Consider the following 25,467-nt stretch of genomic DNA (forward strand, 5'->3'; position numbering starts at 1 on the left):
TTACCCATTCATTCAAACAAACAAACAGAATACGTATACAAACCCCCCCCCCACAATGCAATGGCCTTAGCCCAGACTCACCAAATCAATTATAACACTGAAAACCCAAAATGTTACATAACATAATTCTCCTCTGTGAAAACCCTGAGATATGAAGTGTGGTTTAGTGAAAATAGCCCAACACTGGGAATTAGGAGGCCCAAGTTCTAATTCTGGATGACTCTGACAACTCATTTAGCTTTTCTAGGCTTCATTTTCTCACTGTTAAGACGTGGGATTGGACCAATGGATCTCCATAATGCCCCAGGAATTCTCACCCTTCTAGGGATTACATGGAGAGTGGTCTTCTCCCCACCAGAGATCTGCGGGTAGAGGGAGGCATGGCAGAATCCCTCTGGAGAAAGAGCTGGAAGAGATGGGAAGATGGTGGTGAGAACCATTTGTTATCTTCTGTAGTTCTCAGCAGGGTGTCTGAGGTCAGCTGAGAGTCTGCAGTGAAGCTGAGAAGAGGGCAGGATTCCACAAGTAAATACAGCAGTGGTAGGTGAGACCTCAGGACAGGAGCAAATGTGTATTGTGATTTTCTCTCAGTCTCTAAATCAAAAATTTAACTATGGTGAACCTCAAGATCTGTTGCCTCCAGAAGGAGTAATGTAAAATCTCAGGGCAAGATTTCTGCCAGCTTGATCCTCCCGAGGCTGAAATAAAAAAGGAACTAATTATTTTGTTATTTTTTCCAGCCAGACTTTGAAATGCCCCAGGTGCAGTTTGATAGGATTGATGATGAGGACGTGGCAATGTGCATCTCTAAGGGCTGGTACCTCATGCCTAATGTGATCTGGCTTGACCCAGCAGAGAGGGACCTGAGCAACCACAGTACCGTGGAGGTCCTGGAGGAGCAGATGAATGGCTTCCACAGGGTGCTGTCTGTCCTGAAATACCCTGTCAAGTTAGATGAGAAACATGTCTGCTGCATAACAGAGACAGATGTGAACAACCAGCCCTTCAGAATCATCCACAAATACCCAAGTAAGTGAGTGAAAGCAGGGTGTATTTCACCACAAAGAAAGGAAGTAAAATAATAATAATAATAATAATTAGAAGTAGTAGTAACAGTTACTTGTTATTTCTGCATGACAGGATTATAGACAATTTTTATTTTCTTCTCTGTACTTGTCTGTCTTATGCAACATTCTATAATGAACATATATTATCTTTATAGTCCAAAAAAAGCTATACTTTAAAAAATCTTTTTAAACATTTTTATAAAATATAACTCACATGCCATAAAATTTACCCATTTAAAATGTACAATTCATTGTTTTAGTATATTCAGTTGTTCGTCCATCACCACTATCTAATTTTAGAACATTTTCATTACCCTAAAAAGAAACCCCATATCTATCACCAGTCACTCTCCATTCCTATCACCACATCCCCTAGTCATAGGCAAACACTAACCATCTTTCTGATGATATAGATTTGCCTATTTGGACCTTTCATGTAAATGGAATCATACAATATGTGGTAACTGACATCTTTCATTCAGCATGATGTTTTCAAGGTTCATCATGTTGTAGCATGTACTGGTACTTCATTTATTTTTATTGCTGAATAATATTCCATTGTATGGCTATACCATATTCTACTTATCCATTAATCAGTTGATGGAAATTTGGGTTGTTTCTATCTATTGGCTACAATGAATGATGCTGCTATGAACATTGGTGTACAAATTTTTGTGTGAATGTATGTTTTCATTTATCTTGGTTATACCTAGGAGTGGAATTGCTGGATCATATGGTAACTATTTTTAACCTTTTGAGGAATTGCCAGGATGTTTTCCAAAGTAGCTGCTCCATTTACACTCCCACCAATGAAGGTTCCAATTTCTCAGCATCCTTGTCAGCATTCATTATTGTTTTTTTTTTAATTTTAGTCATTCTAATGGATATGAGTAATATCTCATTGTGGTTTTGATTTGTATTTCTCTGATGGCTAATGATGTTGAGCATCTTTCCATGTGTTTATTGGTGATTTGTATATCTTTTTTGAAGAAATATCCATTCAAATCCTTTGCCCATGAAAAAAATGAGTTATCTTATTATTGTTAAGTTGTAAGACTTCTTTATATATTTTGGATACCAGTCCCTTATCCAATGTATGGTTTGCAAATACTTCCTCCCCTTCTGTGGGTTATCTTTTCATTTCTTGATGATGTCTTTTTAAGCAGTGAAGTTTCTGATTTTTATAAAGTCCAATTTATCTATTTTTATTGTCATTTGTGCTTTTGGTGTCATATCTAGGAAATAATTGCCTAATCCAAGAACACAAAGATTTACTGCTGTGTTTTCTTCTAAGAGTCTTATGATTTTGGCTACTATATTCAGGTCTATGATCCATTTTAAGTTAATTTTTGTGTATGATATGAGATAGGGGTCCAACATAATTTTTTATGTGGAGATATTCAGTCTTCCCAGGACCACTTATTGAAAATACTATTCTTTCTCCATTGAATTGTCTTGACTTCCTTGTCAAAAATCACCAGACCGGGGCATCTGGGTGGCTCAGTTGTTAAGCGTCTGCCTTCGGCTCAGGTCATGGTCCCAGGGTCCTGGGATTGAGCCCCACATCAGGCTCCCTTCTTGGCGGGAAGCCTGCTTCTCCCTCTCCCACTCCCCCTGCTTGTGTTCCTTCTCTCGCTGTGTCTCTCTCTGTCAAATAAATAAATAAAATCTTAAAAAAAAATCACCTGACCATAAATATAGGGGTTATTTCTGGACTCTCAATTCTATTCCACTGAACTATGTATCTGTCCTTATGCCATGCCAAACTGTCTGGATTGGTATAGTTTTTTAGTAAATTTTGACACATGGAAATGTCAGTACTCCAAATTTGTTCTTCTTTTTCAAGATTGTTTGGCTCTTTTTTTTTTTCAAGATTTTTTTTTTAAATTTTATTTTAAGTAGGCCCCACACCCAATGTAGGGCTTGAACTCACGACCCTGAGATCAAGCGTTCCATGCTCCACCAATTGAGCCAGCCAGGTGCCCCTGTTTGGGCTATTCTTGTTTTGACATTTCCATATGAAGTTTAGGATTGACTTCTCAATTTCTGCAAAAAAAGGCATCTGGGATTTTGATAGGGATTGTGTTGAATCTATACATAATTTTTGGAGTACTGCCATCTTAACAATATTGTCTTCTAATCTATGAACATAGATGTCTTTCCATTTATTTAGGTCTTAATTTCTTTCAATGATGTTTTGTAGTTTTCAATGTATAAGTTTTGTACTTATTTTGTTAAATTTATTCCTAGGTATTTTATTCTTTTTGATGCTCTCCAAATGCAATTGTTTTCTCAATTTTATTTTTGGAATGTTCTTTGCTAGCGTAAAGAAATACAACTGATTTTTGTTTGTTGATTTTGATTCTTGCAACCTTGTTGAATTTATTTATTAGTTGTAATAGTAATTTTTATGGATTCCGTCCTATTTTCTGTATACAAATCAGGTTATCTATGGATATAGTTTTTTTTTCCTTTCTAATCTGGATTACTTATTTTCATTCTCTTGTCTAAGTGGCCTGACTAGAACCTCCAGTACAATGCTGAACAGAAGTGAGAGTAAACATTCTTGTTTTGTTCCTGATCTCAATGACAAAGCATTCATTCTTTAATTATTAAGTGTGGTGGTAGCTGTGGATTTTTTGTAGATGGACTGTTATCAGGTTGAAAATGTTGTCTTATATTACCAGTTTACTGAGTGTTTTTATCATGAATGAATTTAGGATTTTGCCAAATGCTTTTCCTGTATCTATTCAGATGATTGTGTTATCTTTGTCCTTGATTCCGTTGATATGGTATATTACACTGATTTTTGCATATTGAATTAACCTTGTATTCCTGGAATATATCACATTTAACCATGGTATATAATCCTTTTTATATGTTATTGGATTCTGTTTGCAGCTATTTTATTAAAGATTTTTGCATCTATATTTATAAAAGATATTGGTCTGTAGTTTTCTTGTGATGTCTTTGTCTGGTTTTGGTATCAGGATAATACTGGCCTCATGGAATAAGTTGAAATGTGTTCCCTTATTGTCTGTGTTCAGTGGAGGAGACTTTGTGAAGGATTGGTGTTAATTCTTTAATTCTTCAAATTTTGGGTTTGTTTATTTTCTCTATTGCTTTCCTATGCTTTATTTCATTTATTTCACTCCAGTCTTTACTATTTCCTTCCTTGTGCTTGCTTTGGGTTTAGATTGGTTTTCTTTTCCTAGTAACTTAAGGTTGAAGGTTAGGTTATTGATTTAAGATCTTTCCTCTTTTTTATTTTTATATTTTTTTTAAAGATTTATTTATTTGAGAGAGAGAGAGAACTCGAGCAGGGAGAGGGACAGAAGGGAGAAGGAGAGAGAGAGAGAGAACTCAAGCAGGGAGAGGGACAGAAGGGAGAAGGAGAGAGAGAGAGAATCTCAAGCAGACTCCCCCCCTTTTTTTTTTTTAAAGATTTTATTTATTTGACAGAGAGAGACACAGCGAGAGAGGGAACACAGGCAGGGAGAGTTGGAGGGGGAGAAGCAGGCCTCCCGCAGAGCAGGGAGCCCGATGTGGGGCTTGATCCCAGGACCCTGGGATCACGACCCCAGCCGAAGGCAGACGCTTAATGACTGAGCCACCCAGGTGCCCCTCAAGCAGACTCCCTGATGAGTGTAGAGCTAGATGCTGGGCTCGATCCTACAGCCATGAGATCACAACCTGGGCTGAAATCAAGAGTCAGATGCTTAACTGACTGAGCCACCCAGGTACCTCTCTTTCTTTTTTTTTAATGTGGGCATTTACAGTAGTAAATCCCTCTGAGCACTGACTTAGCTGCATCCCATACATTTTGGTATGTTATGCTTTCATTTTCATTCTTCTCAAAATATTTTCTAATTTCCTTGAGATTTCTTCTTTGATCTATTGGTTATTTAGGATTATGTTGTTTAATTTCCACATACATTTTATTTCCTAAATTTCATTCTGTTATTGAGTTCTCATTTCATCACATTTTAATAAGCTTTGAAAATGTGAAGTGCCAATTCTCCAATTTTGTTCTTTTATTATTTTTTTACCCATCCCCCCACCCACCTCCCCTCTGGCAGCCACCAGTTTGTTCTCTGTATTTGAGTTTGTTTTTTGTCTCTCTCTTTTTTTTCTTTGTTTGTTCGTAACTTTGTTCTTTGTTTTCAAAGTTGTTTTGGCTATTCTGTAGAACCTTGCCTTTCCATATGAATTTCATGACCAGCATGTCAACATCTGATCAAAAGCAAGGTGAGATTTTGATAGGGATAGCAATGAATATGTAGATTAATTTGGATAGCATTGCCATCTTTACAATATTAAGATTTTGACCCATGAATATACGATACCTTTCCATTTATTTAAAGTTTACTTTTTTAAAAATGTGAAGTAAAATGTGGAGGCCCTGAGGTTAAGTGAACTTGGAGAGAAAAAACACCGCTATGTGACACACTAGAGAAGTGGAGTCAACTTTAGTATAATTTTGTTACTGTTGTATTGTTGAAGGGTGTAATGGCTCAAGCCTATCCTACTGCAAGGAAGAAAGAGAAGAGAAAAAAATGAGGAAGAGAAAAAGAGGAAAGAAGGGAAGACAAGAGAGAGGGACAGAGGCATGGAGGGAGAGAAGGCAACATGTATTGACAGGTTAGATAAAGACAGAAAATGTTTATCTCACTTAGTGGCTTGCAGATCTTTCATGATCTTAGCAAGAAACGTTCAGTGGAGCAATCATCCAGCAACCAGAGTAGAAAAGATCGAGGATTGATAATAATTGTATCTTTTTCATGGTATTTCTTGTGAGGATTAAAAAATTTAATAAAGTTAAATTTCCTAGCATAGTTCCTGGACATAGTACATTAACAATAAATGTTAGGTGTTATTGTCATTAAAAATGTTCTTGTTTTTATTTTTATTACTTCTAACATATTAAGAATGTTTGTTTTTAAGAGGGTAGGATTATAGATTGTGTCCTTTATACTTTGCTCCAGAGTCATAAAATCACTGACTAATAATGGGCAAAATTTAACATAAAAATCATGAAAATCTGTTTAAATAACCTTATCAGGCATAATTGAGTATAAAAAGACAAAACAAGAAAAGGAAACTCCAAAAAAAAGCATGTTTATTTTATTTTAAATATGTACTGATTATGGAAAATTCAGACAATAATGCAAGAAGAAAGAATAGTTTTTTTCCTATGAGTTTATAATAATAAATATATATTTTCCTAACTAAAGAAAAAATACAAAATGGAGGAATTAAACAGGCTTCACAGAAGAGAAACAGATTCATATAGTAAAAGATCAAATAATTAGAAGCTTACCCTAAGAGGAAAAGATTAAGAGATTTTATTTTGGCCTTAATGATTTAAAGGACATTTATAAAATAGATACTGATTTGTTTTTCATGGTATTTATGGAGGAGATAATAAAATGTCATAGTCATAAATTAAAACATCAAGATTTTAAAATATCATTTAAAAGTTTTTCAAAACTAGAGTAGTTTAATGAAAAAAAGGCATTGAATCTCTAGCCAGGTGTGTGTGTGCGTGCGGGTGTGTGTTCTATGGGTACAATAAACATAATAGCGAATATTTAAATAGAACTCTTACTTGGTTTCAGTTGCTGTCCTAGGGTTTTACATATATTTGCTTATTTAATCATTGTGGGAACCAAATGAGGTAAGTCATATTATTATCCACATGTAAGTAGGTTTACCAGATTTAGTAAATAAAAATAGAGGATGCCCAGTTAAATTTGAATTTTAGATAAACAACAAACATCGCTACATATGGCCAAAATATTATTTGTTATTTATCTAAAATTCAAATTTAACAGAGTGTCCTGTATTTTATCTGGCAAACCTATATCTAATTGATGGGGAAGCTGAAGCTCAGAGATGGTGGGGATGGAGCATCCAAACCTCACTGGAAGAACAGAAAGAAGAAACTAAAGAACTATCACTCTTTCATGCTTTCTGTGCTTATCTGTAGAAGAGAGGGAGCTGGAACCATGTTTTTTGGAGGCCCCTTCCTCTCCTATTGTTCTGTGTCTTTGGGAAGCCAATTGGAGTCATTCATCTATTAATTCAACAAGTATCAGTAGAATGCTTTGTTGGTCCCAGACATTGGCACTGCACCACGAAGATAAACAAGACTGGTTCCTGCCCTTTGTGCTGTGGACAGGTTAGTGGGGAAGACACAGATTAAATGAGTGCACACTGCAGGATGAAGGAATTACGATGGAGAGAAATTGGGTGCAGCAGGAGCATGCGGAGGGCCTCCTCACCTGGTTTAGGAGGATAGTATTGAGTAGGGTGATGGTTCTCAAGCAGCACCCAGACCAGCAACATTGGCACCACCTGGGAGCTTCTTGGAAATGCAGATTTCCAGGCCCCACCCAAGACCTACTGAATCAAAGACTCTGGGGGTAGGCCTAACAATTTGTGTTTTAACGGGCCTCTGGGTGGTTCTGACCCACTCTTGAGTTCAAGAACCCCTGATAGAGGGCATGAGCCCCAAGGAAGGTAAAGACACTCAAAGCATCTCTGGCCTATCCATCCCCATGAGATGGAGTGCCATCTCCTCAAAGTCATGGACAGCAGGTTAGGAAAGCAGAGCTGCTGTCTCCTTGCTCCATTCCAGTAAAACAAGGATAATTAGACAGACTCAGAGATTTAGATGTCTTATTTTGAGTTGTCCTTTCCCTTAAAGGGGGAAAAAAAGTGGGGGTTACTTATTCCTCAGACTATTAAGCCTTTCCCACATATTCAGAAATTGTTAGAGGTCTTTGACCATTACAGTGGGGGCCACAGACTCTTTTCTGAGACACTACAAAAAGTTATTAATAAGCTGACTTCAAAGAAATCCCTGTTTTGTGTCCCCCTAAATGTCAACACCTAAAAATGCCTGGTGTCCTGGAAATGCCTAGAAGGCTCCTACATTTTACCTTTCTTCCTTTCTAACTCCCTTCATGGACTTATTTGTATAAAGCCCTTTGAGATCTGGCTCTGCCTATTTTTCCACCCTCATAGCTGGCTAGTTTTCAACACATGGCTATTGCAGTCACTTTCAGCTGACTGACTTCTCATGGTTTTTAGACTGTGTTTAGTTTTTCATTCAGCCAAGTCATTGCAGAGAGCTTACATGCTAGTAGTGGGGTGAAATAGGCAGTAAATAAATAGATCATTAAAATATGTAGTATGTCACTGTATGAGTCCACTTATATGAAATACAAAAATAGGCAAAATTAGTCTATGATGTTAGAAATTAGAATAATGCTTACCCTTGGAGTGTGAAAGGGGAATGGTGGCTAAGAGAGAGCATGAGGAGTATCTGGAGGTGTTGGTAATATTCTGTTCATTGGTCTGGGTGCTGGTTACATGGTTGTATTCAGTCTGTGAAAATTAATTGAGCTGTATACTTGCATACACTTTTCTGTGTGTACATTTCAATATAAAGTAAATATGTAGTATATCAGATGGTGAAGAGTCATATAGAGAAAAATAAAGCAGGGAAAGCAGATTGGAAAAAGGAGAGTGGAGGGGGGGAAGGAAGGAGGGTTGTGATTCTACGTAGGCTGTCCAGAGAAAACCTTACTGAGAGGCTAAATTTTAGGAGGTGAGGGAGCCAGGCCTTGGGATGGTCAAGGGCTGATGGATTTGAGGAACAGCAAGGAGGCTACTTGTTGGAATGGAGAGAATATGAGAAGAGTGTAAGAGATCATATCAGAAAGATAACAGGAGGCTGGAATGCATGGTGCTTTGTAGGCCATTGTAAGCGTTTTGACTTTTGTTCATACTATGAAAAGAGATGGAAAGCTATTGGAAAATTTTCAACAGAGGAGTAAAATGACTTGACATATATTTTAAATGTATCTTTCTGGCCAGTTTTGAGAGAAAACCCAAGAGAGACAGGAAGAGAGCAGGGTGACCAGTTGGGAGATTGTTATAGTAATCCAGGTAGGAAAAGATGATGACTTGTCCAAGATGGTAGTAGTGGAAGTGGTGAGAAGAGAATGGGTTATGTACATATTTTTGAAGGCAGAGCAGGTAGGATTTGCTGACAGATTAGATGATGGGTGTGTGGGGAAAGAGAGAAGTTAGTGATGACTAGTTTTTTGCCCTGAGCAACTGGGAGAGTGGAGTCACCATTTACTGTGATCAGGAAGTCTGGAGTTTGGTTTGGGATGTATTAAGTTAGAGATGCCCATTTCAGACAATTGAGGGGCCATGTTGAGTTGAAGGTTGGATATGAAATTGGAGTTTTGGAGAGAAGTCCAGGCTGAAACATACAATTGAGAGTTGTTAACATAAGATGGTATTTCAAATAATAAGATTAGATGGGCTTACAAGGGAGCAGTCAAAGACAGAAAAGAGTAGAGGTCCAGGGACTGAACCCTGGGACCCCCCCAACATGTATAGTTCAGGGAGATGAAGAGAAACCAGCAAAGGAAAATGAGAAGGAGAGGACAGTAAAATAGAAGGGGAACTAAGAATGTGTTGTGACCTGGAAGCCAAATGAAGAAAATATTTCAGGGAGGAAGAAGTGATCACTTGTGTCAAAAGCTGCACACAAATCAATAAGAGGAGGACTAAGAATAGGTCATTTGAGAGAAGGAACATGGGTAGCTTTGGAGGACTAAGAATAGATCACTGGAGAGCTAACACAGAGGATAGTTTGCTTTGGAGGGGAGCAGCAGAGAAATGTGTGTTAACCGAGAAAGTTATAGGGTTTCACTTTTTCTTTTATTAGATGAGAGGAATAACAGCATGTTTGTATGTTGATATGTTGAAATGGATAGGGTAAAGTTGATGTAGGAGAGGGGGAAGAATTACTGAGGAATGTCTCTCAGTAGGCAGAGGGATGGGGTCTGCACATGTAGAAGGGTTTGTCAAGGTAAGATTATGTAAAAGGAGTAAGGCAGAGTACATGGGCACGGATGAGAAAAGTGAATACTGTGGTAGTGGGAGCTTGTAGAAATTCTCTTCTGCTTGCTTCTAATTTTCTTAGTGAAATAGGAGGCAAATTATCGGCTGAATATGTGGCGCTAAGAATGATGGTATTGGAGGTGTGAGGAGAAAGAATGAAATAGTCATCTAGGAGAGGAGATGAGAATAACTATAAAGAAACATAACGGGCTTCCTGGGCAGCACTGAAGTTACGTTTGAGGTTTATGGTAGTAAATTTAAAGTGAGAATACTTAGTGTGGTTGTGTGTTCACATTCAGTTCTTGTGTGTGGGCACAGAAAGGGAGGAGAGTAGGGTTAGCCAGATGTTGGGATTTTGCCGTGCAGTATGACAAAGGAAGACAGATATGTGCTAGCAAGTGATGATATACTCTGTCAGGGAATCTAAGCTGGGTTAGAAAGGGTAAGGGATGTGAGGCAAGGGAAAAGACAGTGAGAATGTGGTAGAATCATTGGGTTCTAGGTCCTAATGGCAGCCAAATAATTTTTCGAGTCCAGTACTAGAGATAGTGAGCAGGGTAGAAGGTAATGGTTGGAGAGTTTCAGTGCTTGAAGTTGAGATAATAGAGTCATTGTGGTTATTGCTAATGATAAAATCTAAGCTCTAACCATGGAGAGGGTGGCTAAGGTAAAATGGAATACAAGGTCCTTGGAGGAAAGAAGGTCCAGGTCCAAAGAAGGTCAATGGGTTGATCATACATGAGATAGTGATACTAAGAATTATGACAGAAGTAATGTTGGACAGCTTGGCAACATTAGCTGACCAGCAGCTAAAATCAAGGAATGGTGGTGGGGAACAATAAAAGACTGTAACATGGAAGGGTAGTGAACAGAAAAGTCTAATGGGATGAGATTTTAAGCTAGAAGTGTGCAGAGAGGAGGGAGAGAGAATGATCTGGAAGCCATAATGAGAAGGAATTCACTTACATCATGTGTATGAAGGATGTTAGAAAGAAAACCAGCACCACTTGAAAGGGCTATAAGGGAAGAAGCGTCCTCAGAGGAAAGCCAGATTTCAGTTAGAGCAGGAAGGTGAGGGAAATGTTAACAGAAGTTGAGAATAGAAGGGCTTTGCTGATGAGTGATAGCAAGTTCCAGAGGGCACAGTAGAAGGGATTCAGAATTTGGGAATAGGTTGGAAATAGGGTCAGAAGGGGTGCCTGGGTGGCTCAGATGGTTAAGCGTCTGCCTTTGGCTCAGGTCATGATCCCAGGGTCCTGGGATCGAGCCCCACATCGGGCTCCTGGCTCAGCAAGGAGCCTGCTTCTCCCTCTCCCTCTGCCTCTCTCACTGCTCATGCTTTCTCTCTCTCTCTCTCTCTCTCTCTCTATCTCTGTGTCTCAAATGAATAAATAAAATCTTAAAAAAAAAAAAGGAAATAGGGTCAGAAAAGGGAGGGTAAGAGCCATATGGGGCTCAGAGTGAGGATATGCTGGGGGTCTTGGGCTTCTTGTTGTGTTAAATATGAATGGGGAAAAAGATAGGATGAGATTAGATATGCTTGTCTCAAGACAGACCCTGATGGCAAAGCAGTGAATGTTGTGGAAGGAAAGAGGGTGAGGGTGTTGTCAGGAACACACAGAGTTCTGAGGTCCCCTCTTCACTCTCTGAGATGAAGGAATGGAGGCCAGGGTGGAACAGACTTATCTGCAGCATGTGGAACTCTGGGAATCCCTTTTGATTCTTGTGGGTGATGGCATGGAAGCTGGAGAAAGAGAAGCAAGACAACCATATGCAGTAGCTCAGGTTGTGCATATTACAAGTCAAGGGTACTTCATTTACATAGACTTTACTGTGACTGACACTCCTGGAGGAGTGCAATGTGAGTGCCCTGGAAAAATACACTCTCCACAGCACCTGAAATACATTATATTTGTAAACTTTTAACACTGCTGGGATTTGGTATTATTTATCTTCTCTCAAGGTATGATCCTTCACAAGCAGGAACCATCTCTCTCTTTTCTGGCCCCTGAAACATAGTAGGCTTTTGGAATCGGTGTTGTTAGCTCTCAGTTCCCAAGTCTTATCATCATGGCTCCAGAGATGCAAGATAACTTGGAACCTTAATATGGAAATGTGCGACCTCTTTATTCCTTTCCCCGGGTCACATCAGGAGCATCCTTCTCCTTTCTCCCTCTGTGGACTCACCAGCAGATAAACAGACCCTACCTGGGAGTAGTTCCCTCCAGAGAATACTGAAATGTGCTGGGATTTGCTGACTGATGACGTCAGCTCTTCTTACATGTGTCTCAGTCCCACAAACTTAACAGACGCAGTCGTGAGGTTTCAAGGCCCTAGGCCTATTTTGCTTCTGTTCCCCCCACCGAAAGTTGGTAGGAAATATCCTATTTACTTCCCTTTTCTCTTTTTGCTTCTCTAAGTGTTCCCTAAACAATATTGTTGAATTGATGAGTGAGTAAATCGGAATTTTGCCTTACAAATGAAGGAGAACTGCTATGGTGAGTGGGGATTGAATGCTACCTCTCTCAGGAGGAACAGAGAACAGAGAGAATTCATTTTTCTCAACTGTTCTTTCCTGTGAGACTTTCGGAGATGCACTGTAGTGAATGCAGGGTTTGCCTCTAGTACAAAACCCCAGCCTACCACATTTTCTTTCTTTTTTATAGGGAGAAAATATCTCCATATATATGACTACTATAAGGAGATTTGAGTAGCATCTGCCTAAAGACCAAACTGTCTTGCCTTTAGCCCATAGAGCTCCTGTTTTTCTCTTTTGGATGATACTCTTTTTTGTTCCAGGCATCTGTCATAAACAGAAAAATTAAGGAGGTAACAGGTCCAGTGTGTTGGATGTTGACTGAAATTATAGAGCTCCCCTATTTTGTCTCTCTTAGGCCTAAATGTCAAAGTCTTGTTTCTTTATCTCTAATTCTGTTTTATTTATAATATTTTCTTTCTTTTTTAAGATTTTACTCAATTATTTGAGAGAGAGAGAGAGAGAGAGCATGAGCAGGGGCAGGGGCAGGGTCAGGGGGAGAGGCAGAGGGAGAGGGAAAAGCAGACTCCCTGCTGAGCAGGGAGCCCAGCACCAGTGATCCCAGGTCCTGGAGATCATGACCTGAGCTGAAGGCAGACACTCAACCATCTGAGCCACCTAGGTGCCCCTATAAGATTTACTTTCATTTGACCTTATGCCTCTCACATGTTAAATGCACTGAGTAGAATTTAAAAATCTTAACTGCAAAAAAAAAAAAAAAAAGATGATGAAAAGCCTGATGAGCTGTCTATATTGTATATGTTTCATTGATGTGGTACTTCAGTGATGATCTGTTGGAGAGTTCAGGCAGAGCAGGTTTCCTCTAAGCCACTTTTTCCTATTTGGTAATGATATTACCACAGGTACTTCGCTGATAACAAAGCAGGACCTGAGTAAGGGACATCTTCCTAAAACTGGTTATCGGTGGGATCATTATATTTGTAAAAGCCTTCTCTGGGCATTACTGGGCAAAGGCTATGGAAATCTTGGAAAGTCAAAGAAAGTGAAACTAACTCTTGAACTTCTCTAACTTGCCCAGTTGATTTCAGTCTTTATTATTCCTGAACCTTACCTTCAAATCTCTCCTCTCTCTATGCTCTTTGCACAGATTCTCCCCCTTTGTTCTTTTGGAAGTGGTATGGGTCGGAGGATGATATCTGTCCTGGGCCTCGTAGGAGTCAAGATTAGGTTATGGGAGAGGAGGAAAAAACACGTAAGAGAACAGCCAACACAGAAAACTAAGAACCAGACATATTAATTGGCTCACAGCCCAATTTTCTTGAATCAGTGGATTCGGGTGATAAAATAATTTCAGTGGAGATAAGATGTATATCTGCTTCTAAAACCTCTGTGTAGAATGTCACAGGAAGCAGGCACACCAAGGAGATTGACATCTGCATTCTGAAGGTACGTTTTCACCAGGCCAAAATTTTGAGATGTGTGCTGGAGGTTGTGAGGGACCCACAATTGGATGTATCATCTCTGGGGAGACCAAGTTGGACTGGGGATCACATTTATGGGAACTTCAGAGGCCTGGCCTGAACTGCACTCACGTGTCTACTTACACAAACAAACAACAAACTGAAAGGATGTGCAGACAGTTATTAGAACTAAATGAACTTATGAATTACTTGTATGTGCTCAGCAATTACATAATAGAGAACACTAATTAGGAATTAATGATTCACATTGATGTGATGGTTTTTAAAATAAAGGGAAACATTGCAGCAAGGTAGAATGAGTATGAGAGGACCCAGGTTTGAATCCTGACTCTGTTCCTTGCTAGTTGTGTGGTCTTAGACAAGTTCCTGAAATTTTTTGAACTGTATGCTCGTTATCTGTAAAATCGCTTTTTCACAGGGTCATTGTGAGAATTATAAGAATATCTAATAGGTGAAAATAATTGGTAATAAAAAGGATACCTGACCCTTACGTAGCACTCTCTTTGTGCCAGAGACTATTCAAAAAAATTGTATACTCATTGAATTGACTCCTCAAAAAAAAAAAAAAAAAGAAAAGAAAAAGGATGAGTTGAATACTATTATTATGCCATTTTAAGGAGGAACCAGACACAGAAAGGTTAAATAAATTCCAGAAGTATAAAAGGCCTGGTCAGGCAGAGCCAGGATTTAAACCTGGTTGTTAAACATACATTAGTTTCACAATAAGGTATCAATCACAAGAACATTGTTTCGATACAGGTCAATTAGAAAGAAATTGAAACATGAAACTAAGGATGACTGGCATTTATAAAAGACAAAGAGTATGTGAGAATATAAACACTACTGGCTACCAGCTTTAACTGTGGAGTCCGGTGGAAGAATTTTGGAGGAGACATTTTGTTTTGAGTTGTCCCTGCTCCTTGGAAAATGACAAATTCTGCTAACTTGTATAATTTAAAACTAGGCTAGGAACTAGAAGGATAGAGTCCCTTTTCTCTTGAAGGCAAAAATTTCCTTTCAAACATGTTTCATCCTTTTGACAATTTTATCCAATTTTCCTGGTTAAATATTATATTTTTATTCATTAACAATCTTGTCTCTTATTTTCCTGACAGTACATTATTTTTACAGGCCCTAATTATTGTCCAGTTTCTGGGTGTTCATATCTGACTACAGCAGGTCAGATAAGACCTGTGCATTCCAGTGATAACCAGCATGGTGCATTTCCTGTTCCATTCTCCTACATTCATATAGCCTGTTCCCTGGCAAGTTGTACTACTCCGTTCCATATATGCATGGTGGTTCCTTCTCAGTTTTGATCTCTCCATGGAATCCACGGTATCATTTCCCATCTGAATTGTCTACACGCTGTGTATATGAATCTCATATACAAGTCCATCCCATTATACCTTTTTTCTGTGTACACTTTTTGTTAATGATGCCACGAGGAAGCAGAAGAAATAGACAAACCCAGAGTTTTTCAAAAGAGTTCTCTTTCTCTATGATGGACCCTCCCAACTCAGTATATTTTTCCCTTTTTTCCTCACTTGATACATTTTCCATAGACCATCTTGTCTACACAAAGGAATACTATCTCTACAACTGTCTGTTCCCAGATCTGTACCTCCAGCCCAGAGCTCTTCCAGAAACTCTCTGTCCACCTTGCTCACAAGTATCTCTATTTGGATGTCTTAAGGCAACTCAGATTCAACCCATGCAAAATCTAATTCATCATTTTCCATTCCTTCCTTCCTTCCCCAGCTAAGCGCCTTCTCCTAGTCTCTTACCAATCTCTGGAAACGGCATGACTATCTACCAAGTTGTCCAAGCTGGAACCTTGGAGTCATTCTTTACTGTTACCTCTTCTTTAACTCCCATAACTAGTCAACTAACTCCTGAACCTTCTGTTAATCCCCACTTCCCATTATCTTAATTCAAATCACCATATTTCTCACCTTATTCCTGAAGTAGCCTTCTATCCAAGCTACTACAGCAAGGTCTTGCCACCCTTGTGACAGACAAAGGGCTAATAACAATATATGAAGAACTACTACAAACCAATTAGAAAAAGATGAAAAGCCAATAGAAAAAGAAATAAAGGGTATGAAAGAAAAGCGCAAGAACCAATAAATCACAGAAAGATGAAATTGATCTCACAAAGGGAGTAATAAAATAAATTTAAAATAAAGCAACAATGAGTTACCATTTTTCCTCTATAAGAGGCCCAAAGTTTAAAGACACAGTGCTTGCAAAAATGTAGGCAAATAGACATCAGTGTCTGTATTTTTGGTGTGAATGTAAATGGGTGCAACTTCTTTGAAGGACAATCGGTAATTCTAAGCAAATTTATAAATGTACACACCCTCTAAGAGGATGGATCTTTTAATTGTATTTTCTTTGACACAACTTTATTTTTTTTTGCCATGTGCATATATTACTTTTTCAATAAGAAATGTGTTAAATAATTTTAAAAAGTAACTTCTGTTGACAGGAAGACCCTCTCATGATGCAACATGATCACGTCACACATCCATGCTGCATTTACTCCAGGGCTCTGATGACATCTGCTTGGAGCGATCCACTCATTCATTCTTTTTCTTTCCTCCCTCCTTCCCCTTATTTCAGAGATAATTGGAGAGGACTGATGGGGACTTGATACAAGTCCTCTAAAACTAAAGCTAATCAAAGTAATTTGTATTAATTTGCACAATTCATAATATTACATTTTGATTATAGGAAACTTACCATTTGAATTAAGTTTCTTTCAAAAGGGCGATTTTTATTTTTTTTTAAGATTTTATTTATTTATTTGACACAGAGAGAGAGAGAGAGAGAGAGAACACAAGCAGGGGGAGCAGTAGGCAGAGGGAGAGAGAGAAGCAGGTTCCCCGCTGAGGAGGGAGCCTGATGCGGAGCTCGATCCCAGAGCCCCAGGATCATGACCTGAGCTGAAGGCAGATGCTTAACCTATTGAGCCACCCAGGCACCCCAGGTTATTTTTAATTCATTTTCACTTCCTAGTACATACATACTGTAATAGCAGTGTTCCCAGAACATGGTAGAAGATTGGGAGAGGCCAGCCAGGATTTAAAAGTGGTTGTGGACAAGGTACTCTTCAAATTGCGTTTAAAATTTCCTTCTGAGAATAAAAATTTGAAGAATCAAATTGATTAGTGAAACCAGTAATCTATAGCAATAATATAACCAGAGATTGCCTTTTAATATTTGATTAGCATTTGAGTAATACCCCACATCCAATTAAGGTGGTCTGGCTGTAATTTTAGAGCAGAAAGTCTTCTCCATATAGGACTAAAATTAAGAAAGCTTAAGCCTCATCAACTGGAATGAACTGTTTTGGGAGACAGAATTATTGGGGCTGTGGAGTGCACAGTAGCTATAGGACTTGGACAGGGAGGTGGAAAGCAAGTATTGGTCATACGTCTCCAAGATGGAGCAGAACAGAGGGTTCTAACTAGCCAACATTCAGTTCACTCAGCAATGTTTATCCTTATGGGATATGTATCGGGTAAAAGCCATTAAGGCTGTCTGGCCAGAGCCTGGCTCCCTGTGTCACTTTCCCAGATTTACTTGGCTTCTTGGTTTCATAAGAAACAGCCAGTCTCATAAGACCTTCAGGGGCTTTAGGAGCCATTTAGTTTAACCTCTTCCCAGTATAGGAATGCTTCCTGACTTCTCATCACTTCCTACTCCAGACCCACCATCCAGGATTCTTTTAAGTAAACTTGTTCTATTGGTCCCTGAGTGAACTCGCCCTCCCAGTGGCAGTCCCAGATTTTATTAGGAGAAACTCTTCAGGCCTCTTTTAAGGCTCCTGAAGGCCAAATCCACTTTTATGAGGTAAATGGTTAATGTTCTCACAACTTTATTTGGTCTTAATTGGGGGTGGGGGCAGGAAAACAATACAATGACTGTTTTAATTTCTTTATTTATCAATAGTATCCAAAAAAAAAAAAAAAAAAAGGAAGAAAAAAAAATCAGGAGTTACAAAAACAAGTTAAATGCAATATGGAAGCCTACTAATACAAATACATTTCACAAACACATAGGCAACAGAAACCTGTTCAAATTTGCTTCTTGAAATTTGATTATTTAAAAACTTAAGTGTAAAGGAAAGACATTCAGATTTGTCCACATGGGCTTATTAGCAGGTGGAGGAGCCCTGCTTTCCAAAAACAGTGATGGAGTCCAGAGTCATGGCATGTGAGAAGGTTTCCATGAACACTGAATCTTAGCAGATGCCGTAATATGTTAATAAAATCATATACACACTGAGAAAGCCCAAGGAAGCTTGCAGTCTAAGCCCTGTGCTTGTAGAGAGCTGGAGGAACTGAACCTGGTTTAATCCTATTTGCTCCATGCAAAGCTCTATGCAAGACTCCCCAAACTAGGCTGTTTAGCAGCTTTCCATGAATGGTCATCAGATTGTGTGATTCTATGGTGCAGACAATAGCGGCCCTATTTACAGGAGGAATGCAGATTTGCTCTTGGGAATTCCATGTTGCAGGGTTGGGTAGTCTTAGATGGCAACCACTGTCCTGAATGTAACTGGTGAGGAGACACTCTGGCTTCTAGCTTTAAACAAACTGGTACTCCTGTGCTCTCCCTCAGTGTCCAAGGGCTGGCAAAACTCAATCAAGGTGTGCTGTTTGGAGTTCTCCAAGGCGACTGGACAGGAAGGTGCATTTTAGCATGCACAAGTGGGGCTTGAAGAGAGCTTTTAAATGAGATGGGATGTATATAAAAGCTCAGAATTCTAAACAAAATGGGATGTTCTCCTTTCAAAGAAGAACAAGGAAACTTGTTTAGAAGGAATTCCACATTCAAGCACAACTTTCTCAGAGTCGCCTGGGCAGTGCAATCTACCTAATTTCCCTCTCATGGTCTGTAATCTGCTTTCTGAAAATGAGATCTTATGTCAAGTGTTTAATCTTTGTTGTTCCAAGTGCATCTTAAACATGATAAATAGTGGGGTTAATAATCACAGAGTCCAAAAGATAGGAATGATAAATTTCTTCCCAATCACAGTTTGAAGACTCCATTTCCATCCCCCCCCCCCCGCCCGCCACCTCTTTAAAATGTGAAACCATCTTTTGTCCTCATCTTGAGAGGGAACGCTACTTCTGTTTCCAAGAAGGTTAAGAATGGAGCGCAAAAGTGAAGGCAAAGTGAAGTGGTTCTCTTTCCCATTCTCTTCCTGGATAGACTTTACCCAAGAGGGCTCTACATCACAGCACAACCCGGGCAGCCCTCTGGAGTGAGGTCAGATTTGGTCATCTTGTTTGTAGCCATCTGACCCTTTTGTTGTAACAGTAAGGTTTCATTTATCCTAAGGAGAAGGAAAATCATAGGAATCTGTATCCTTCTGGACCAATTATCAGAACCTCAGAATTTATAATTTATCAAATTGAAAGGTTAATGCATTCCTACTTGCTCACTGAGGAAACTGAGGCCCAGAAATAGGAAGAGACAGGGCCAAAGTCACTCTCCTAGTTAGTGGTGGATCAAAGAGCTTATTGATAGGCTAAGCCCTGCTTGGCGACACTTGTCTCCATCCTTTGGAATACTGATTTGCATGAACTTATCAGAATAAATGGAAACAAATTAGCTTTTTGGACCTTAAAAGCTTTGTAGGGAGACGCTTCATATTCCCCTGGCTTCTGCCTGAGGCACCCGCTGGCAGACTGCTGATCCACTGGAAGCCAGGGGGACAAAACTCTGAGCTGCATCTAATATGTGGCAGGGTGGGTGGAGTCTGGGTTATAGCGGTCCCTGCACCAGAAAGAACCCCAAACCCTCCCACCCCTGAAATGGTAGGACTACTGAAAAATAATTACAAAAGCTTAATTTCTAGTCAAGAAAATAAAATATTAAAAAACAACAATAATATAATGATAATAATTGAAGAATGAAGTCAACTTGCCAAAAAAAGTTTTCCAGAAAAATAGCACCTTTGGTAAGAAGTTTAAAAATTTGGTTAGGTCTCTAAGGGGCTCAAAGTATACAAGTATCTGCATCATTTGTGTATACCCTCCCAGAAACTCCCAAGTCTAGGGGACACCGGGTAACAAGGATGGCTGTGTAGCTAGAGGCAGTGGTTGGGGCCATGAGAGGCTCAGACGCCGGAGGTCTGCTACGCCGATGGCAACAGGAAGGGCTGGACGCAGAATGCGTTCCTCTCCACTGAGCTTCCCAAACCCCTCCTCTGGGGCAGCCTGCAAAGTTCTGTCTGGCATTGCCTGCACTCCCGGCAGCATGTTTACAGCTGTGGCAGACTGGGGTTCAGATCTGGGACCGCTCCTCTCCCAAGCCTGATGCAGTTTCCTTACTTGTCTCCAGCCCCTGAGCACCATGTACAGTTTCTCTCAAAGCACTCCTAGAAATGAAGGCTATGGCCCTTCCCCTCCTAGCCAGCCACCCCCATTTCCTTTATTGCAAAACAAATAGACAAAATAAAAACTCATTGCTATACAAGCAAATACTGGTGATTGGGCGATTGCGGCAGACACTTGCATATACTGGACTCAGCGCTGAAGTGGAAGAGAAGGTGCCAGGCTCTGGACACCCTTCCCAGGTGCCTCCTCTTTAGATCTCTTTGGTGCTCGTTTTCTTGGTCTTTTCAGCTGTTTCCTTTGAGAAGCAGGAGAAAATAAGCATTGTGAATTATAAAAAAAAAAAAAAAAATCACTGGCATCTATCTAGTCCTCAAGATTTTATATAGCATCGACAGAGACATGCTTCTGCTAAATTTTAGTTCTGTTTACTTGTCTGTCTCTCCTGTGGATGAGAACAACCTGAGGGCAAAGATCACGTCTTATTTTTGACATGGTCACATAGGGGCTGTCACTGAATTAAGAGCTGAGCTCATTTGAACGCCTATGAAACCACAGGTCAGACATGATTATCCCCATTTTAAAGATGAAGAAAAGGATACTAAATGCAAGTACTACAAGATGTTCCAAAAATCCCAGCCCAGAGAGGGATTAAGAGCAACAGGCTCTGGAGGCAGACTGTCTGAACTTCAATCATGGATGTGCTACTTTCTGGGGGACTTCGGGCAAATTATGAAAACTGTGCCTCAATGTCTTCATCTACAAAATGAAGGTAATAAAGCACCATGTCTTACAACATGTCACATTTCTCCAAAGAAGCCATTCTTCCTTATGGCCAGTAAGCACATGAGAAAATGTTCAACATCATTAGTCATTAGGGAAATACAAGTCAAAACTACAACGATATGCAACTTCACACCCACTGGGATGGCTAAAATAAAACGTAATGGACAATAACAAATGCAGTGAGTTTGTGGAAAAATAGGAACACTGCTGGCTTGGATGTAAAATGGTACAACAACTTGGAAAACAGTCTGGCAGTTCCTCAAAAGATTAATCACAGAGTTGCCATATGATCCAGCAATTGCACTCCTAGGTATATACCCAAGAGACCTGAAAACGTATGTCCACACAAAAACTTCAACAAGAATGTTCACAGCAACATAATTCATCATAGCCAAAAAGGGGAAACAACCAAAATATCTATGAGCTGGTGAACAGACACACAAAATGTGGCAAATCCATACAATGGAATGTTACGTAGCCATGAAAGGGAATGGAGTCCTGACTAATGCTGTAACAAGGATAAGCCTTGAACACATTATGCTGGGTGAAGGAAGTCACACAGAAAATGCCATATAGTGTATGATTCCATCTGTATATGTCCAGAATAGGCAAACCTGTAGAGTTCGAAAGTAGATGAGTGGTTGCCAGGGGCTGGGAGAAGAGAGAATGGGGAGTCCCTTCTAATGGGCCTGGGGTTTCTTTCTGGGATAATGAAAATGTTCTGGAATTAGGCAGCAGTGATGGTTGATAATTTAGTGAATATACTAAAAACCACTGGATTGTATACTTTAAAAGGGTGAATTTTATGGTATATAAATTACATCTCAGTAAAAAATTAATTAGGAAACAAACACCAACAGTGCCTGCCATTTAGCAGACACTGCTGGTTTCCCATCCATAGCCCCCTTAGCATTTCAGTACACTGGCATGGCTTCTTCCTGCCAACACCTGCCCCTCTTTGCCTGAGACTTCCTCTGGCTGCTGGAGCCGGCTCTGCCCACACATGTTGGCAGGCCAGAGATGCCCGGGAGCTCATGCTGCTGCTGGCGGCTGGGAGTGTGTGGAGGAATACCCCCACTCCCTTGCCCCTCAGGCATGAACTCTGGTCCCAGCCCTCCACAGCAGCACCAAGCTCCACACGCCTACAGCGGTAACATGCCTGGATATACACTCTTTATTGCTTCCTTCCCTTCCTGGGCTGGCTTCCCAACTCCCCTTCTGGTGTCTCCTAGGATTGCTAAATCAACTATTTGTACTCGAGTCCTTGCCTTAGCGTCTGCTTTCTGAGGGAACTCACATAAAACGCATAAGACTGTTACCTATTATAATTCACTCCCCACTGTCTACTCTGATCATTTCCCCACCCCAGAGGAAAGGAATTCCTATTAAGTTCTTTTTTTCTTTTATGTGGTCAGACTCGTCTGGAGACTCAAGGCTGATGAAATATGAAAAAAACAGAAGGCTAGGAGCTTCTGCTTTGGCTTAAAAAACTGACAGGAGGTTTCTACGTTATCAGTGACAATAATGACAAAATGCATATAAAAAACCGTCAATAAATATGAGCAATTATTATTTTTGAGCACTTAATAATTATTTTCGAGTCAAATACTTCATCTCAATAGTTGAGTAGCTCTGTGACTGTTAAATTCCCTCAGAACTTAAGTCAGAGAGAAGGCTTGTATACCAGACCCAGTCTGCAGACAGGTGACATGAGGCCCAATATCCTTTGTTAACTACACGGTAAGGCAGCGGGAAGACAGGCCCTTATAGCCCGCATATCCAGGTTTTCTCTCCAGCCCTTACCAAAGTATGTCAGTGAATCGCTATTCTGCCAAGAGCCTTTTTCCCAAGAAGGCCTTCAACTTAATGACATAGAACCTGAACAGAATTCTTATTATCTTCTCAAGTCTCCAGGAAGCAGAACCTCTAAGTTCTCTGGGTTTGTCAATCCCAGGCTGTTTTCTAACCAGCTTGGCATTTAACTGAGATCCTTTCTGCTGTGGTCCACATTCACTAATTTCCTGCTCATTGCCCCCAAGGAGCTCCTAGTGTTCGGGTCTGGGCACTGCTCGTGACAGGAAACAGTAACACCGCTTTAGACCCTGCTCATTTGCAAACCACTGCCAACCTATCTGCAGATCACCACCTGCCTAATTCTTACCTATAAAGCAATTTACCAAGCTGTAGCCTTCATCTGCTGGGACCTGCTGGACCCTGGAAGGACTCCATCAGGGAACTGTCTATATCATGGTTTGATACTGTGGGTTTACCATTCAGGACTTACTGTATGGACCAGAGTGGCCCCTTGCTCTCATGCAACATTAGGCAATATCTGAATGGTGGAAGGGCCTAGTGGTCAGCAGATCCTGAGCCAGCATGGAGGTGGCAACTCACCTGGTGCTTTTGGAGCTCCTGGACATATCTGGTCATCTCCTCCTCTGTCTGGGTCTGGGCCCCCTTCTGATTCTTTCCTGCAAGAAGAACCAAAGCTCAGAGCAGTGGTCACAGAGGGAAGTCAGTTCAGCTCCCACCAATAGCTACCTTGTAGGCTCTCAATTTCCTCTCCCATTTAACCTATGGAAGGAAGGGTGAACTGCCTGCATTTCTGTGAATATGAAGTGTCCCAGTGCAACGGACACCTTCAAAGTAACACACTGTGAACAAAGCAATCTCCTTCACTTTCCTCTGGCCTCAGGGGAGCCTTCCCCCCTCCAGCGCAGCCATGCCAGGGGCAGGGCCTGCAGGGAAAGCTATGGGGAGTATCTGGGTCTTGACTCAGGAAGATCCTCTAGGCCAGTGATTCTCAACCATTTCCACACCCGCAAAATGTCCTACAGAAATTTTCGAGATACAATTGTTTAAATTCTACTTTTAGATTCTGATTTAATTGTTGGGCGCCAGGATTTTATAAAGGCTCTAGGTGATTCTAATGTGCAGCCAGGGTTGATAACCACTGCATCTAGCAATGTTTCCCAAATTTACAGGGTGGCTAGAAAAAATCATAGAATACATCCTAAAAACGTAGGTTCCCGAGCTGCCCTTTTGCGGATACTGATTCAGTAGGTTTGGGAGGCAATCTGTACGTTTACCGAGAACAGTGTTTGCTGTGAGGAAACACCGCTCCACCATGCCTTCTCGAGTTTGGCATTAATCTGCCCCTCATGGCAGTTTCCCTCAGCTCTGGCTCCACCTGGTTTCACGTCTTGACGCCCCTTTTTCTTTGCCCCACTGGGATTTGTGATCTAAGACCAGATTGCCTTTCAGGTACTGACTTTGGAATGCGGCCTCTACAATGTCCTCTCAGATCCATGGCCCACACACCAAGGCAGGCTCACCTTGGGGCACTGCCATCTCCAGTGCTCTTTATACTATACCACAGAGGGCCCTGAACCTGGGCCACCCGGAGAGGGAGGACGAGCTGTCCAGTGTGGCTGTGGAAATGGGCACTGTCTCATGGAGGCGATCATTTGGGTTTTGTCTGATGCATGTGATGGGGTTTATTATCCAGATGGGCATGCTTATTCTGTAAACCAGCGATTTAACAATTGCCTGTGTCTTAGAAATGGATGGCTACCCTTACAAAGCCAGACCGGGCACAGTTAGGTGTGGAGAGCTACCACAGGGGGTTTTGGGAAGATAAATATAGGATGCTTCCTGATTGAGGCATGTTGGGTCATATTTTGAGATGTTCTCTCTTGGCTTCAGTAGCTACTGTGTGCTTAGCCTGGCTACCCTGACTTACAGTTTTGACTTCCAGCAATTTCTAAGTTTCTAAACAGCCTCTTCCTGCTCTTTCATTTGTCTCTGGAATTGTGTTGGCTTCTTGCCTTTCCACACTGAGAAGAAACTTGGTCCTGGGCAGTGACAGACTAGGGATCCCCTGGTAGGACTGAGTTCCATTTGTACTGTTGCTGCTGCCTAGGCTTCTTATCTAGAATCACCTCTTCTGGATCTTTGACCTCTGTCTCCCAGTTACCATCTTATCTGACCTCCCTGAACATGATCCTAAGACCAGTCTGCTTTTTTTTGTCTCAGTTTTTTTAAGATTTAATTTTAAATTCACCCCATCTGGTGTAAATTTTGGGTTTGGTTCTTGCCAACTGACCTTTCTTCTCAAACCCAATGTGACTCTCCATTCTAGACCTGGCTTCACCCTCACTGTCTTTCCTCTAATCTGAACGGTGCCTGTTTTTTTCCTATGACCTGGCTCTGATTCAAGAGTTTCTTTTGATCTTTGGCATCATTCCAACATGCCATGTGGTTTCTGCACTTGTCTCCCAAATTCTCTCTGACATCTCTATCTCCTCAACCCACACTGACCATGTCTCAACTTTTTTTTCCTTAGGGATTACCCGAGTCTG

The 25,467-nt window shown here is 40.5% G+C and overlaps 2 protein-coding genes across 7 annotated transcripts in view; one reads left to right on the forward strand and one right to left on the reverse strand.

Annotated features, from left to right (window-relative positions):
- Positions 1 to 22,670, forward strand: part of LOC118547977 (uncharacterized) — a 38,266-nt gene extending 15,596 nt beyond the window's left edge. For 4 of the 6 annotated variants that reach the window (XM_078066467.1, XM_078066462.1, XM_078066463.1 and 1 more), the window contains 2 exons: positions 745 to 1,029; positions 22,522 to 22,670. In XM_078066467.1, coding sequence (XP_077922593.1) covers positions 745 to 1,029; positions 22,522 to 22,592 — 356 coding nt within the window. In that variant the 3' untranslated portion in view covers positions 22,593 to 22,670. Of the gene's footprint in view, positions 1 to 744; positions 2,270 to 22,521 lie in introns of those variants that run through there. The other 2 variants (XR_013445425.1, XR_013445428.1) reach the window with 1 other exon arrangement.
- The window catches only part of FSTL1 (follistatin like 1), a 52,127-nt gene continuing 44,556 nt past the window's right edge, over positions 17,897 to 25,467 (reverse strand). The window contains exons 10-11 of the mRNA XM_078066460.1: positions 23,501 to 23,577; positions 17,897 to 20,618 (exon numbers count right to left, since the gene is read on the reverse strand). Of these exons, the coding sequence (XP_077922586.1) occupies positions 20,574 to 20,618; positions 23,501 to 23,577 (122 nt within the window). The 3' untranslated portion in view covers positions 17,897 to 20,573. The remainder of the gene's footprint in view (positions 20,619 to 23,500; positions 23,578 to 25,467) is intronic.

Source organism: Halichoerus grypus, chromosome 1, assembly GCF_964656455.1.
Source record: "Halichoerus grypus chromosome 1, mHalGry1.hap1.1, whole genome shotgun sequence".
NCBI classification, from domain to species: Eukaryota; Metazoa; Chordata; class Mammalia; order Carnivora; family Phocidae; genus Halichoerus; species Halichoerus grypus.